General features: G+C 48.1%; 1 protein-coding gene across 1 annotated transcript; it reads right to left on the reverse strand.

Annotated features, from left to right (window-relative positions):
* Positions 1–344: 344 nt before the first annotated feature.
* Positions 345–5159, reverse strand: LOC542821 (uncharacterized). The gene is made up of 4 exons (XM_044532855.1): positions 4758–5159; positions 3636–3723; positions 3480–3556; positions 345–1705 (listed from the first exon to the last, which is right to left on the reverse strand). Exons 1-4 carry the CDS (start codon positions 5082–5084, stop codon positions 473–475), a joined length of 1725 nt encoding a protein of 574 aa, XP_044388790.1. The 5' UTR covers positions 5085–5159; the 3' UTR covers positions 345–472.
* Positions 5160–13159: the final 8000 nt, after the last annotated feature.

Genomic DNA, 13159 nt, shown 5'->3' on the forward strand with positions numbered 1-13159 from the left:
CTGTAGTGTGATGTTCCTTCCTTTGCAGTTAGTTGTGAATGTGAATGTTGCAGCGTATGTATCTATGTATGTATGTTTGTATGTATGTATGTGTGTACGTATGGTGGTGTTGCTGGATTTCATTGATACTGGCAGCAACAGAAGATGATGCCCAAATATAGATGGATCAAATACAGATAGTTTCAGTTAGTTTCCAGCCTGAATGATTGATGATCATGGCTGGCCCGTCATACCGTGCTGTAACACAACAGTCTAATCTCCAGCTTCATGACATCACATTCACATGGTGGCTGAGATGAAATGTTTTTTGGATGTGCAAAGTGCAAGTTAACAGAACAGAGCAATTCATCGAGAGGAGAGCAGAGTGACATTCATTGCAAAAATCCAGCCATTCGCAGTAGCAACCAATCCAATCACAATCATAGACGGCTACCCACTGAGTTAGTTCAAGCAAGCAACAAATTACGGGACACTACTGGCTAACTGCCCTGGAGATCTCTGCGCTATAAACAGAGACGGCGGTGGCTCCAAACAAGGCCACCGACGACCAGATGAGCACCTTGGAGACCGGTGCAAGGTACACCCTCGCTGAGCTCGGCGCGGCGGCGAGAAGCATGAATCCAAAGCTTGAGACAAAGGTCGATGTCAGGACAACCATGAATGCATCCGTAGCCCCCTTCTTCTCGTGGTGTTCCTCCCCGACAGAGCCTGCGAGAACGCTCATGATCGCCCCCAACGTCGCCGCCGTCACCTTGCTCGCCATGTCCTCCATTACTTTGAGCCGGGCCTTTTGATTCTCCTGGTTTCTCGGGTCGGCTTCGCCAGGGCGGACAGTACAATGATGGAGGATCAAACAGATCACAGCCGTAATGGCCAACGGCCCGAACGCCGCAAAAATTTGGCATCTGATGACCGCGAACGATGCTGCGAACGCTGCGCACGCCAGCGAGCAGAGCAAAAAGGCGTTGGCGAGCCTGATCGCCCAGACGAGCAACTGCCGGAGCCTCCGATTGGCGACCTTCGATACTTTCTTCGACATTGTCATGACGACCATGCCGAAGATGGCGGTGGAGAACATGAAAAACATAGCCGTGTAAACGGCCGTCGGGGCGCCGGAGACCTTGGACTTGGATGCGCTAAACAGCACACCGACCAGTCCCCCGAACGCCGAGTTGGTGACGCACGAGGTGATCTTTGATGCGGCCTCCAGCTCCTCCTTATGCTCCTCGAGTGCCGCTGCCTCGTCTCCTCCCTCTGTGTGCCGTCGCATGTAACAGTGTACCACGATGGCCGGCAGCACGACTACCGTCATCACGACGAGGCCAAGGCACAGGTAGAGCATGCTCGGCAGGAGGGCCAGGAGACTAACCAGAGTCATGGCGGACAGCGCGGTGCAGATGAGAAATAGGCACTTGGAGGCGACCAGCTGGCCGGCGGAGACGAGGCTCTCCGGCAGGCCGACGATGTTCATGCTGAGGAGCGTGAGGGCCGTGCCGCTGAAGAAGGTTGCGATTGCCAGCAGCAAGGAGAAGATGAATTTCAAGTTGCCGGGGCGCTTCATCTCCTCGGGGAAGCAGGACCAACCAAACAGCACAGCGAAACCAAAGATGGCGGCTATGCCGCCGAGCTCGAGGTTGTCCTTGGCCCTGGCTTTAAGCAATTTCACCACAATCTCCTTCCTCTCAGTTGCACGACCCTCCTCGGCCTGCAATTACAAGATACTGTCTTAGTGGAGAGCGGCCAGAACCTGTACAGATGGATGTATCAGTGAGGAGAAGAGACGACTACTCATTTAATCCAATTGAAATTTTAAGCATGTTTAAGATGATCCAGAGAATTAGTGTTTAGTAATTCACAATTCTGTGATGACTAATGCTTTCCTAAATACGAGTAGGATTTTAAACCAGGGAATAGTGAATAATCTTATGCGCACACCTCAAAGTTAACCCAAATACCAAAACATAATTTGTTGTCTGAGCACAAACAAAATTCAGGTTTCAAGAGGCAGTGCTTGATTCATCAGACGTTTTTGCAATGTTCAAATTTGATTTTGACTTTTTAGCGAGAAATAAAGAAAACATTGCTACAAATGTCTCTGTTTCTTTTAGAAAGATTTGGTTCTAGCCGTTCTATGGCAACATGATTTTTTTAGTCAACATGATAAACAATTAAGCAAATAACTAAATTCTACTACCTCCATTTCTAAATGTAAGACGTTTTGGCAGTTCAAATTACGCTATCAAAATGTCCTAGGGTTTAAACTTTAGTGATGACCCCCCTATCAGCCTTTTTGGCCGAGAGTGTGGCCCAATTTTTATACTGAGCTGGAATGGGAGTATTACGCCACCAATCAGGCCTAAAATAATGTTGATGTTCCTTTTTTTTCAGGGCATAAAGTTAAGGTTCATTGTTGGGAAATGATAAGGGCAGTGTTTTTACGTTGTATTGTTTGAAAGTTATAGAATGGTTGGTTGTTGTTATATTTCGGGCATCATTCCCAAATCGAGCAGCCCATGTCACATTTTTGTGTCTATCTATCAAACAAATATGTTCCATACTAGACAAGGGTAATTACTCCCTCAATAACATAATATAAGACATTTTTTGGCACCATGACAGCGTCAAAACATCTTATATTATGTTATAAAGGGAGTAGTTTTTATCAATAACTAGTCCTGATTGATATGTGGATTTTCAGGCCCAGGTTCTATGATGCCAAATATGTCATAATACCAAATTCAACTTTTAAAGTTTCTGAAAAAGTACACACATATACATAGGGATGTATTCTAAGTGTTTATAAAACTTCATGATAAAATACGTTAAAGATGTGAACTGGAGTAGCTCACACCTTAACATAGTTTCATTATGAAACTCTACACACGTGTAGACTGCATCCCTAAAGTACATGTGGATACTCTTTTGGATTTCTTTTGTAACTTCTTAACTTGATTTCGGATTTATTTTCTAAAAGGCTCGATGAAGCCCGAGCTCCAAAAGCAATATCCCGTCTTTTGCTCTGTATAGAAAGTCTCCGCTGTCAGTACCAGATAGCAGCTGGAACGTCATTGTCCTTGTGAACCACTTGCGGCATCTGCTGAACGCGCTGACACTGAAAAGTCTCCGTCCGTCACATCATTAGACTGCAAGTTGTCGACTGCTGACCATTCTGCCAGACCACGTAGTGTCACCAACCAACCAACCTACTAGTATAGCCACGCAACGCAGATCACACGAATCCAATCACCGGATTTGCACTTTGTCCTGATCCATGAGTGCGGAGTTGACTGGCTGACATTCCTTTAGTTGACAAGCCTCGGTTTCAGTCTCACATCCAAACGGTCTGTCGTTCGCACACGTGACCGAAATAACTGCGAACGCTTGATTGATCTGTCTCTCTCGCGCGCGCGTTTTACTACTTCCGCCTTTACGTACGGTGTCCGACAGAAGTAGGGCATGCGTAGAGATCTGACACAAACCTCGATGAGGGTAGACGGCCCGCGAGAGGTGGCCATCCCCGTGGTGACGGGTGCCGGCGAAACGGAAGAACGCCGTGCTGCAAATAAACTAAGCATGCGTCATTTCCTTGGTCAGGATAAGCTAAAAGTTTGGCGTACGAAAGCCCCTTGTCTTACCTCCTTGTGTTTCTTCAGCGCTGGTTGGTGGCGGAGAGGATGTCGGCCTCATGCTTAGGTCGTCGGTCGTGGCCGGTGGCTCACCGTCCTGCGATTAGTTAAAGAAGAGTAAACGATTAGAGAATCTTAAACAAGAACCGATCCAAGATAGAAACGTTTCTACTCTATCATCTGAAATAATTCTATCAACAGAATTAAAAATAGAGCTAGTACTTCCGCACACAAAAAAGAGAAAAAAAAATAGAGCTAGTACTACAGTGGAAGATGCGCGTTTCTACTTTCTAGATCAATCTGAAATAATTGTATCAAAGGAAGGAAGCTACAAAAAATGCATAGGCGCTTAATAAACATGAAAAATCCAAACGTGCCGCAGTTTGCCAAAATATCAAGCTCGACGTATAAAAAAAAAGGAAATCTCGGCGAAAACATGGGTATGCTCCCCGATCTAGTTAGTCAACTCCCCAAGCTATTGGATCTGCATGGTCGATCGAGGCTTAGGATCTACGTAAGTGTTTATTGAATTCATGGCACCGCAAAATTATCCCTCCTCTCCCACCAACGCTCTCGCTCGTCCTCGCCCACCCAACAAGCCGCGAGCTCAGCTCAGCTCAGCCGAGAGGCCGAGATTCGGCCGGCCCCCGCCCAGCTAGCAAGATGTTCCTCACCAACAAGCACCATGCATGCCCTGCTCCCCCTACAAGGGCCACTGCAAGGCACCGGCGCCGCCGCCGACGCCGGCCTACAGGTTCGACGACACGCTCGGGAGCATGCTGTCATGCGGCTTCCTCGCTCGCGGCGCTCCGGCGCTGGAGAACTGCGGAACGGGGGCTATATATCCCCACCTAATCTCCCACCTCGCGATCATCGCATCGTCACCAACCCCGTCCTCGGTCCACCGAGCCCGCCGCGCTCGCGGACCGCGGCACCAGGCTACCCCTCCCCTCCCACACGCCGCTTTCTTCCCTCCCGTTCAGACAAGAAAAATGGCAAGAAAAGCAAAAGATCATGCGATGAAACTTTCACGTGAGCTCATGAAAAAAGTGGACGCTGACTCGCTGAGTTCACCGGAAGAGATTCGGGAACCTTTCGGTACCAACAAAATCTTCGAAATTAAAGGCTAACCTGGTATGGTAGAGCGAGTCTTTCACGAGAGAGTGGGATCGGCGGAGCCCTCATCAAACTGCCGCCGCCGGCCACGGACCACCGAGCAGTCGGAGGAGGAGGAGGAGGAGGAGGAGGCGGCGCCTTCATCAAACTGCCGTCGCCGGCCACGGACCACCGAGCAGTGGGAGGAGGAGGAGGCGGCGTCGTCATCAAACTGCCGTCGCCGGCCACGGAGCACCGAGCAGGAGGAGGAGGAGGAGGAGGCGGTGCCGTCATCAAACTGCCGTGGCCGGCCACGGACCACCGAGCAGTCGGAGGAAGAGGAGGAGGCGGCGGCGCCGTCATCAAACTGCCGTCGCCGACGACGGACCACCGTTGAGCAGTCCGAGGAGGAGAGGAGGAAGAGAGTGGAAACGTAGATGAATTCCTGGATGATGTCTGCGCTGAATGGACCTGTCTTTTTATAGGCGTTCTCAGCTCTTTTACTGTATTCTTTTTACCTGCGTGGTAAGTATCCGGCCATAAATAATGTAGTGGTAACACTGTCGAAGATTCTTTTTTGTCCGAACTATATATCTTTGTTGACGTGGGAATTTTTTGTATTTTTATGTTATTATATGCTGCCCCTTACGTTGACTCAACTGGCGCTCGGCCGCTCCTCCTGTTGTACGCACAGCTATTGCTCGTTCGACACGCTAACGCCATCAGTGCCGAGTACCTTCACTTGCGCTGTTCTCTGTATCAAATCGCCACAAACTTCCTTTTCGTGAATACTCATGAGAGCGAATCTCCATTGATAGAGAGAGTAAAAATTACAGGGTAGTGGCGGTCCTCGCGTGGCGTACACTAGAAAACGCTAGCGAGGATGCCGGTGAACAGAGAGGGAAGGCGGATGCTCAGCCCCAAGAGACAAAGGGTTTAGATTACAGGGATCAAGTTACTAAAGCCTCGAGCACCCGCTTTAGCCCAGATGCGAGCATCCTCCTGGATGGTGTGTACCAGGTGGGAATGAGATGGCGTGACTTCGCAAGCATTGCGATCTTCCATATGACCCAAGCAATTAGGGCAATAAGCGTACCAATCCCTTTGTGCTAGCAAGGCGTAGAGTTATGAACACCCGATGACCACTATTCAAGGAAGCTGACAGTCTCATTCGGTGGTGTGATGGTGAGGCGACATCAATGTACTGTGTCTGTGCCAAATGATGCGAGAGAAAACACATTCGGCAAGCACGTGATGCATGGACTCCTCGGCTTGATCACAAAGGATGCAGGCGGGCTAGGCGTGCATCAGTCCAGCACCTGTCCAAACCGGCGAGCCAAAGGAAGATCTTGACGCCCATGGGGGTGCCAATTTTCCAGCTAAGATGCCAGAAGAGGGCCCGGGTTGCAGGGGCGGCGTTAGGGGTATTCTTAGGTCTTCATATGAATACTCATGATTTTTTACAAAACAGTGTTGGTTTTGGCAAAACAATGATAATTTTCAAAAAACAACAATGATTTTAGCAAAATGAATACACATGAATATCCGGTCGCAAATTCCTGGAGCCGCCATTGTTGGGTTGACCCCTGGGACTATCCATAGTGGGAGTAACATAGAGAGGAATATAGATGACACATAAACAAAAAAAAGATGATGTGGCAGCTAATTAATGAGGAGAGAGACAAATTGAGTAATATAACAAGTCACTCACACTATGAGTAACATCACACATATCAAGATAAGATGAGTCTACAACCTGATAAATAAATTATTCCATGACACCACATATATTACTCCCTACGATAATAATAAAAAATTGGAAAATGAGACTTGCCCCTGGCATCTGCATCCGACTGATGCATGCAGCCATATTATTAAAAAAAGTTTTTAAAATAATACAAAGTCTTCAAAGTATTACAGCTCGCAAAGTGAGCAAAGCAAAATAAAGAAAAAGACCGCAATGCCATAATCGGTATGCTGTAAAGGACTAGGGTCCTAGACTTCAATCCTGTTATGCGACCGTTATCCAAACCGGTTGAAAATAGCCGGTGCTACCATCTCCCATTGGTTGCACCCAGTAACCGGTGGCTCCCTGAAGCCCGTATGAGTGAGTAAGGACCACGTACGGATTCATGCCGTAGCTCTGAAGATGACCTGCAAGAAAATTAAAATATGTTGTCTGTTAAAAATCATATTATTCCTGTAGTTCCTTATAGCCGACATAAATGCACATATTCCAATTCGAATACGAGCCGCAGTAATACTTTCCACCCCAGCTAACCACGTCCCAAATAATGATTCAATGCTAACTGGCGGGACGATGTTAAAGGCTATATGAATCGTGCGCCAAAGTAATTTTGCGAGAGGGCGATCTATGAAGAGATGTTGAATTGTTTCATCATGATCACAAAAACAACACCATGAACTGCCCACCCATCTTCGCTTTAACAAATTATCTTTAGTGAGTATCACCTGCTTGTGAACAAACCGCATAAAGATTTTAATACGTAAGGGCACCTTAACCTTTCAGATATGAATCAATCTCGGGGTTGGGCCAGAGTTAATAAGGTCCATATAAAAGGATTTTACCGTATACATTCCGTTACGAGCTAACTTCCAGTGTACGGAGTCTGGTTGGTCGGATAATTGAACATCCATCAATCTTCAAACCAAATGAATCCAGGCATTCCATCTATCTCCCACCAAAGATCGCCTAAACCGAATATTCAAGGGAGCCGATTGTAATATTGTTCCTACATACTCCTCCTTACGTTGCATAATATTATAAAGGCTTGGATATTGTGTGGCTAATGGCACCTTCCATAGCCACGTATCCTCCCAAAATCTTGTTGTCATCCCATTGCCAAGAAGGAATTTGGTCCTACGAAAGAACAAGTCTTTCGTTCTCATAAGCCCCTTCCAAAAAGGCAAATCATTAGGCCTCGCGGTTACTTGGGCAAGAGTTTTTGATTGCAAGTATTTGTTGTGTAATATTTGTGCCCACATACCGTCATTTTCTACTGATAACCTATAGAGCCATTTACTCATTAGGCATTTGTTCTTAATTTTCGGGTTCTCAATACCGAGCCCTCCCTGATCCTTAGGGTTGCATAATATATCCCATTGTGTTAGGCGATATTTCTTCGTGATCTCATCTGACTGCAAGAAAAATCGAGATCGAAAGAAATCTAGCCTCTTTCATACCCCTTTGGGTACCTCAAAGAAGGATAGCAGGAACATCTGCATACTAGTAAGTATTGAGTTAATGAGCACCAACCTACCGCCATACGACATTAACTTGCCCTTCCAACAGCTAAGAACATCTCCAGCCGCGCCCCCAGAACGGCCTCCCCAGGCGCTTTTTTCGCGTCGGGGCCGAAAAAATGGCCCAGTCGCGCCCCCAGGAGCCCGATTTTCGCCGGCCTGGGCCGAAATCAGCGTCGGCGGATCCAGCCCGAACCCGGCGCGCTGGGGGGCGCCCGGGGGCGCCGGGCAAAACGTTTTTGGCGCGAAAGCCGGCAGGCCCTCCTTGGCAGCGTCTCGCCGCTTCGTCATCCTCATCGCCTCAGTTCCCGTGGCAAATCAATGCCAAAGCTATCACGCGCTGCCGCGCCGGTCAGCATCCTCCATTGATGCCTCACGGGCGGCGCAGTGAAGACCGGACGACGCGCGTCCCTCGTCCGCCACGCGTACGCACGGCGGCCACGCATAGGCGCGGTGCCTCTGCCTATATAAGACGCCCCAGCACGCCGGTGAACGCACAGACAGTGCATCGCCGCTCCCCTCCCCCCCCCCCCCCCGCCGCCCCGTTCCTCCCTCTCCCCTCGTCGTCTCCATAGCCATGGCTGAGCGTTTCCCAGGCGACGGCGCGGCCGCTGCCACCTTCACGAGGACGAAGCCCGGCTCCTCTTTGAGGCCAAGTACCCGGTCCCGCCGGACATGTGGGTGCCCGGGGCGTGGAGGATCAGTGCCTGCGGGTTCCCGGTGCCACCACCATCGACAGGGGCGGCACGACGCGTGGAGATCGCGCGCATCCGCTCCTCCCTGCCGCAGGTGGCGAGGGAAGGGCCAAGGTACGTCCCCGACAGCCTGCTCTGGGAGCTGTACTTCCGTCGCCGCCCCGCCGAGCAGCTCGAGGCCACCAACGACATCGTGCCCTCCGGGAGGCTGAACTCCGAAGGCCGCCGTCGATGGTGGGGCGTGCCTGGCCGCACGCTGGAGGCCATCCTCGAGTACATCGAGGGAGGCAACACGCCGAGGCTGGAGTACCCTGCTCCACCGTCCTTCTCCAGCCGTCGTGGGAGCTCCTAGACGCCGAGGCAGGGGGCGTCTTCCTCCTCGTCCGGTCGCTCGACCGGCTCTCCCTGCCTCCCCCTCGTCAAGCTGGAGCCCCAGACACGCCGGTCAGCCAGCGCACCCGCAGTTCCGGCGTCCGCATGGCCGACCCCTCCCCCGCCTCTGGACGCCTCGTCCTCGTCAGGCCGAAGTCGAAGCCCGGCCTCCCCACGGAGTACAAGGCCATAGCCCGGCATGGCTTCTCCGACGAGGAGGCCCTAAAGTGGGCGCGGGACGACTACCTCCGGGATGAGATGGTCCGGCAGCGCCGAGCCCTGGAGGAGATAGCTACCCGCAGGCGTGGGCGCGAGGACGAGCATGGCGTGGTGATCCTCGACAGCGACGAGGACGAGGACGCCCCCGGACCGTCCAACCCGCCGCGCCAACCTGGGGAGGGATGCAGCAGGGACGACAACGACGGCGACTACACGCAGTTCTACAGCCGCCTCGACATGTACAGCTTGAAGTGCGGCGGGCGGCGAGGAGTGGCGAGGCGACGACGGGCTAGTAGCATTTTTTTTCCTTTTGTGTAAAATATTTAAATATGTATGAACTCGCCGAAGTTTGGATGAATTTAGCCGTGTTTTAAGCAAACTCGCTGAACTTTTTCTTTTTTTAAAACAATTTGATGCGCCTGGGGCGGCCCTGGGGCCGGCGACTGGGGGCCAACTCGCCCCCAGGCCGGTTTTTTGCGCCGGCTCGCCCCCGGGCGGCGATTTTAGGCGCCTCCTGGGGGGCCAACTGCTGGAGATGCTCTAAGCTTCTTTTCAATTCGTATTCGATGCATTTCCACTCTTTATTGGATAGTTTGCGATAGTGAATCGGTATACCCAAATAACTGAAGGGCAAAGAACGTAATTCACATATGAATAATTGTCTATAAGTGTCTTGCTCCTCTTTTGGCCCGGCTGAAGCAGAACAATTCACTCTTATAAAAATTAATTTTCAGCCCCGACAATTGTTCGAAGAGACATAAAACTAATTTCATGTTCCGAGCTTTTGCAATGTCATGCTCCATGAAAAGAATAGTGTCGTCCGCATATTGTAGAATGGATACTCCCCCGTCAACTAGATGAGGGACGAGTCCATCTACCAGGCCATTTTCCTTGGCCCTGCCAATAAGAACGGTCAACATATCCGCCACTATCTTAAATAGAAGGGGCGACATCGAATCCCCTTATCTCAAGCCTTTATGAGTCTGAAAATATTGACCGATATCATCGTTAACCTTAATGCCGCTACCATTTTGGACTAGAGAACCCACTTGGTTCCACCAGGTCTCATTGAAACCTTTCAGCCACATTGCCTACTGAAGAAAAGGTCATTTAACTTTATCATATGCTTTTTCGAAATCCAATTTGAAGATAACCCCATGTAGCTTCTTCGATTGAATTTCATGGAGCGTTTCATGGAGGACAACTACCCCTTCTAGGATGTGTTTCCAAGACATGAAGGCCGTCTGACTAGGTTGCACCACCGAATGGGCAACCAATATCAATCTATTTGTCCCCACTTTCGTGAATATCTTGAAACTCACGTTCAAGAGACAAATGGCCTAAACTGCTCGATACGAACCGCTCCCTCCTTCTTTGGCAATAACGTGATCATGCCAAAATTAAGATGAAATAGTTCTAAATGCCCGTTGAAGAAATCATGAAACATAGACATAAGGCCATCCTTAATAATATGCCAACATTTCTTATAGAACTCTGCTAGGAACTCATCTGGTCCCGATGCTTTGTTCGGTTTCTTTTGAGATATTACATCTAGAACCTCCTTCTCAGTAAAAGGTGCAATTAGAATCTCATTATCCTTTGACCTAAGCTGAGGTATATCCCCACTATCCGATTCATTCAAGGAGACCGTGCTTTCTATTGGATGTCTGAAAAGTTGTTTGTAATAGTTGGAGATATAGTAATATAGACTCGTAATATATGCATATTATTAGTCTAAGTTACTCACGGCATGACTAGTCTGAGAGAGGGCATGGTAGCACGATTTCGCGGTGTAGGCCCTGTTGTCAGTCCAACACCAACGAATGATATCGGGGTGAGGTAGAAGTGAGATGCCCTGGAGACGACGCCATACGTCCAATTATTCCACGGTCGCAGCTGGTCTTGGATCAAAGCTTGCTGGGGAGAGCATCGCATGCAAGCCGTTTGTTCCTTCTCCGGCGTGGTGTTAAACTTCCACACGGTATCCAGTTTTGCATGCTAATTTGCAACACATGTGGTGACGCGCTCGATTCCAACAGTACGTACTTTGCTTTTGGGCGAAGACATCGGTAGTCGTACGGGAGCCACGCCGCTGGTGACGGCCAATCATTGATCGTGACCCGCAAGCGGCCATAGTCCTGTCATGTATGAATATATATATTAGCGTGTAGATTCACTTATTTTACATGTATGTAGTCTATATTAAAATCTTTAAAAGGTACTCCCTTCCTACCAGTGTATTAGGCATATTACGAAAACCAAATAATTCAAAACATTTAGGCGTGGTGCATTAATTTTCACCTCGTTTTTTCTTTCTTGACATAAATAAAGAGATCAACCAATAAAAGATGTGAGACATGTATGCTTTGGCATGCAATTGTAGGCAATGATATTAATTAGCAAATAAACATTAAGTTCTCTCGTTTCCCATCCAGATGGTCACCATACACAATCTAAGATGACTAATGCACAGGTAGGGAGGGAGTATTATATTTAGGAACGAAGGGAGTATATTTAAATAGCTAACCCCATCAACTTATTTCTTTTAACATGCAAGTATGTAATATCAGCATGCAATATGCATAGAAAAGGTTCGTCACAACATGCAACCATACATACAAAAAGGACACCTGGCGAATAAGCATGGGAATTTCCATTCTATTAGGTTGGTCACAGTGGGAAGTAATTCACATTCGATGTTACTATCTTCATAGTGGGTTGTAACATATTTGTGGTGTAATGCAAATCTTCACTTATTAGATGTATAGACTCATTTTGCCTTGGGGCGTCTTATATTACTGTACATATTATGTTACCTTAAACATCTTTTTACTCGTTAACTACTTACCACATGAGCAAATCTGCTGACTTGACATATATGCCACTCCATCCATTCCATAATGTAGTACACCCCCGCTTTTTGAGGTTTAAGTTTGACAATAAATTAGCCCAGTAATACATAAATCAAGTTACTGAAAAAATATATCATTGAAAACTTCTTCCAAATACGGATTTAATGGTATCATTTTTATGACACATAACCCACATTTCACTGAGTAAATTTATGGTCAAATATCAATCTCAAAAAATGTGTTGCACTACATTGTGGAATTGAGGGTGTACCAGTTAAGTTACTCCCACTACAACTATACAATAATCAAACGTAGTTAATCATATGTGTTATAAGTTTTAATTCTCATATTATACTATTCCAAATATTAGTGTTTCATACAATCAAATATCATAAAAAAGCACTACAAAACATTCTCGCAATAATGTGTTAGGTATCAACTAGTATATAAAATATTACAACACATATTACACTTGCTAGGACCTAACATTAGAACAAAATCATTTCTTGATCATTGACTACAATAGAAAGGAGCCAAGATGACGGACACAAATCACAATTCCATCATCAGTGTATAGTGTACCAACTATATAGTGTACCAACATCAGGTTGTGTAGACTATTTGGTCTGATCTGATTGGATGACTCATATTGAGGAATTTAGTCCCAACCCATGTGGCAAGACATAAATCGTCGGATTTAAAAATCTGATGGCTGATATATCAGGTGTTGAGTATATGTGTTATGCATATCTGTGTATTAGGCTCACCTTCTAGTTTCTTGTATAGTTGAGGTCGTGGCCCACCTCTTGTACATCATATATACGTGCATTTACACATGAGCAATACATCATGCAATTCATACATCATACATGGTATTAATTTCCGTGTCCTAACCCTAATCTTCCACCGCCGCCGCCGCCGCGTGCCTCCTCCACGCCGCCGCCTACGCGCCTCCCGCGCCGGTAGCCGTCGCTGCCGTTCGCGTGCCCCCCGCGCCGGCCGCCGCTTCTTCCTGCCGCGAGCTAACCAGCCGCGC

Source organism: Triticum aestivum, chromosome 1B (assembly GCF_018294505.1).
Source record: "Triticum aestivum cultivar Chinese Spring chromosome 1B, IWGSC CS RefSeq v2.1, whole genome shotgun sequence".
Taxonomy (NCBI): Eukaryota; Viridiplantae; Streptophyta; class Magnoliopsida; order Poales; family Poaceae; genus Triticum; species Triticum aestivum.

Excerpts from the sequence above, each read along its gene's own strand:
- LOC542821 (XM_044532855.1), bottom strand. The coding sequence starts at position 5,084 with ATGACGGCGCCGCCGCCTCCTCCTCTTCCTCCGACTGCTCGGTGGTCC. Across the intron at positions 3,724-4,757 it reads GACTCGCTCTACCATACCAG|GACGGTGAGCCACCGGCCAC; the intron begins GTTAGCCTTTAA and ends AACTAATCGCAG. Across the intron at positions 3,557-3,635 it reads CGCTGAAGAAACACAAGGAG|CACGGCGTTCTTCCGTTTCG; the intron begins GTAAGACAAGGG and ends GTTTATTTGCAG.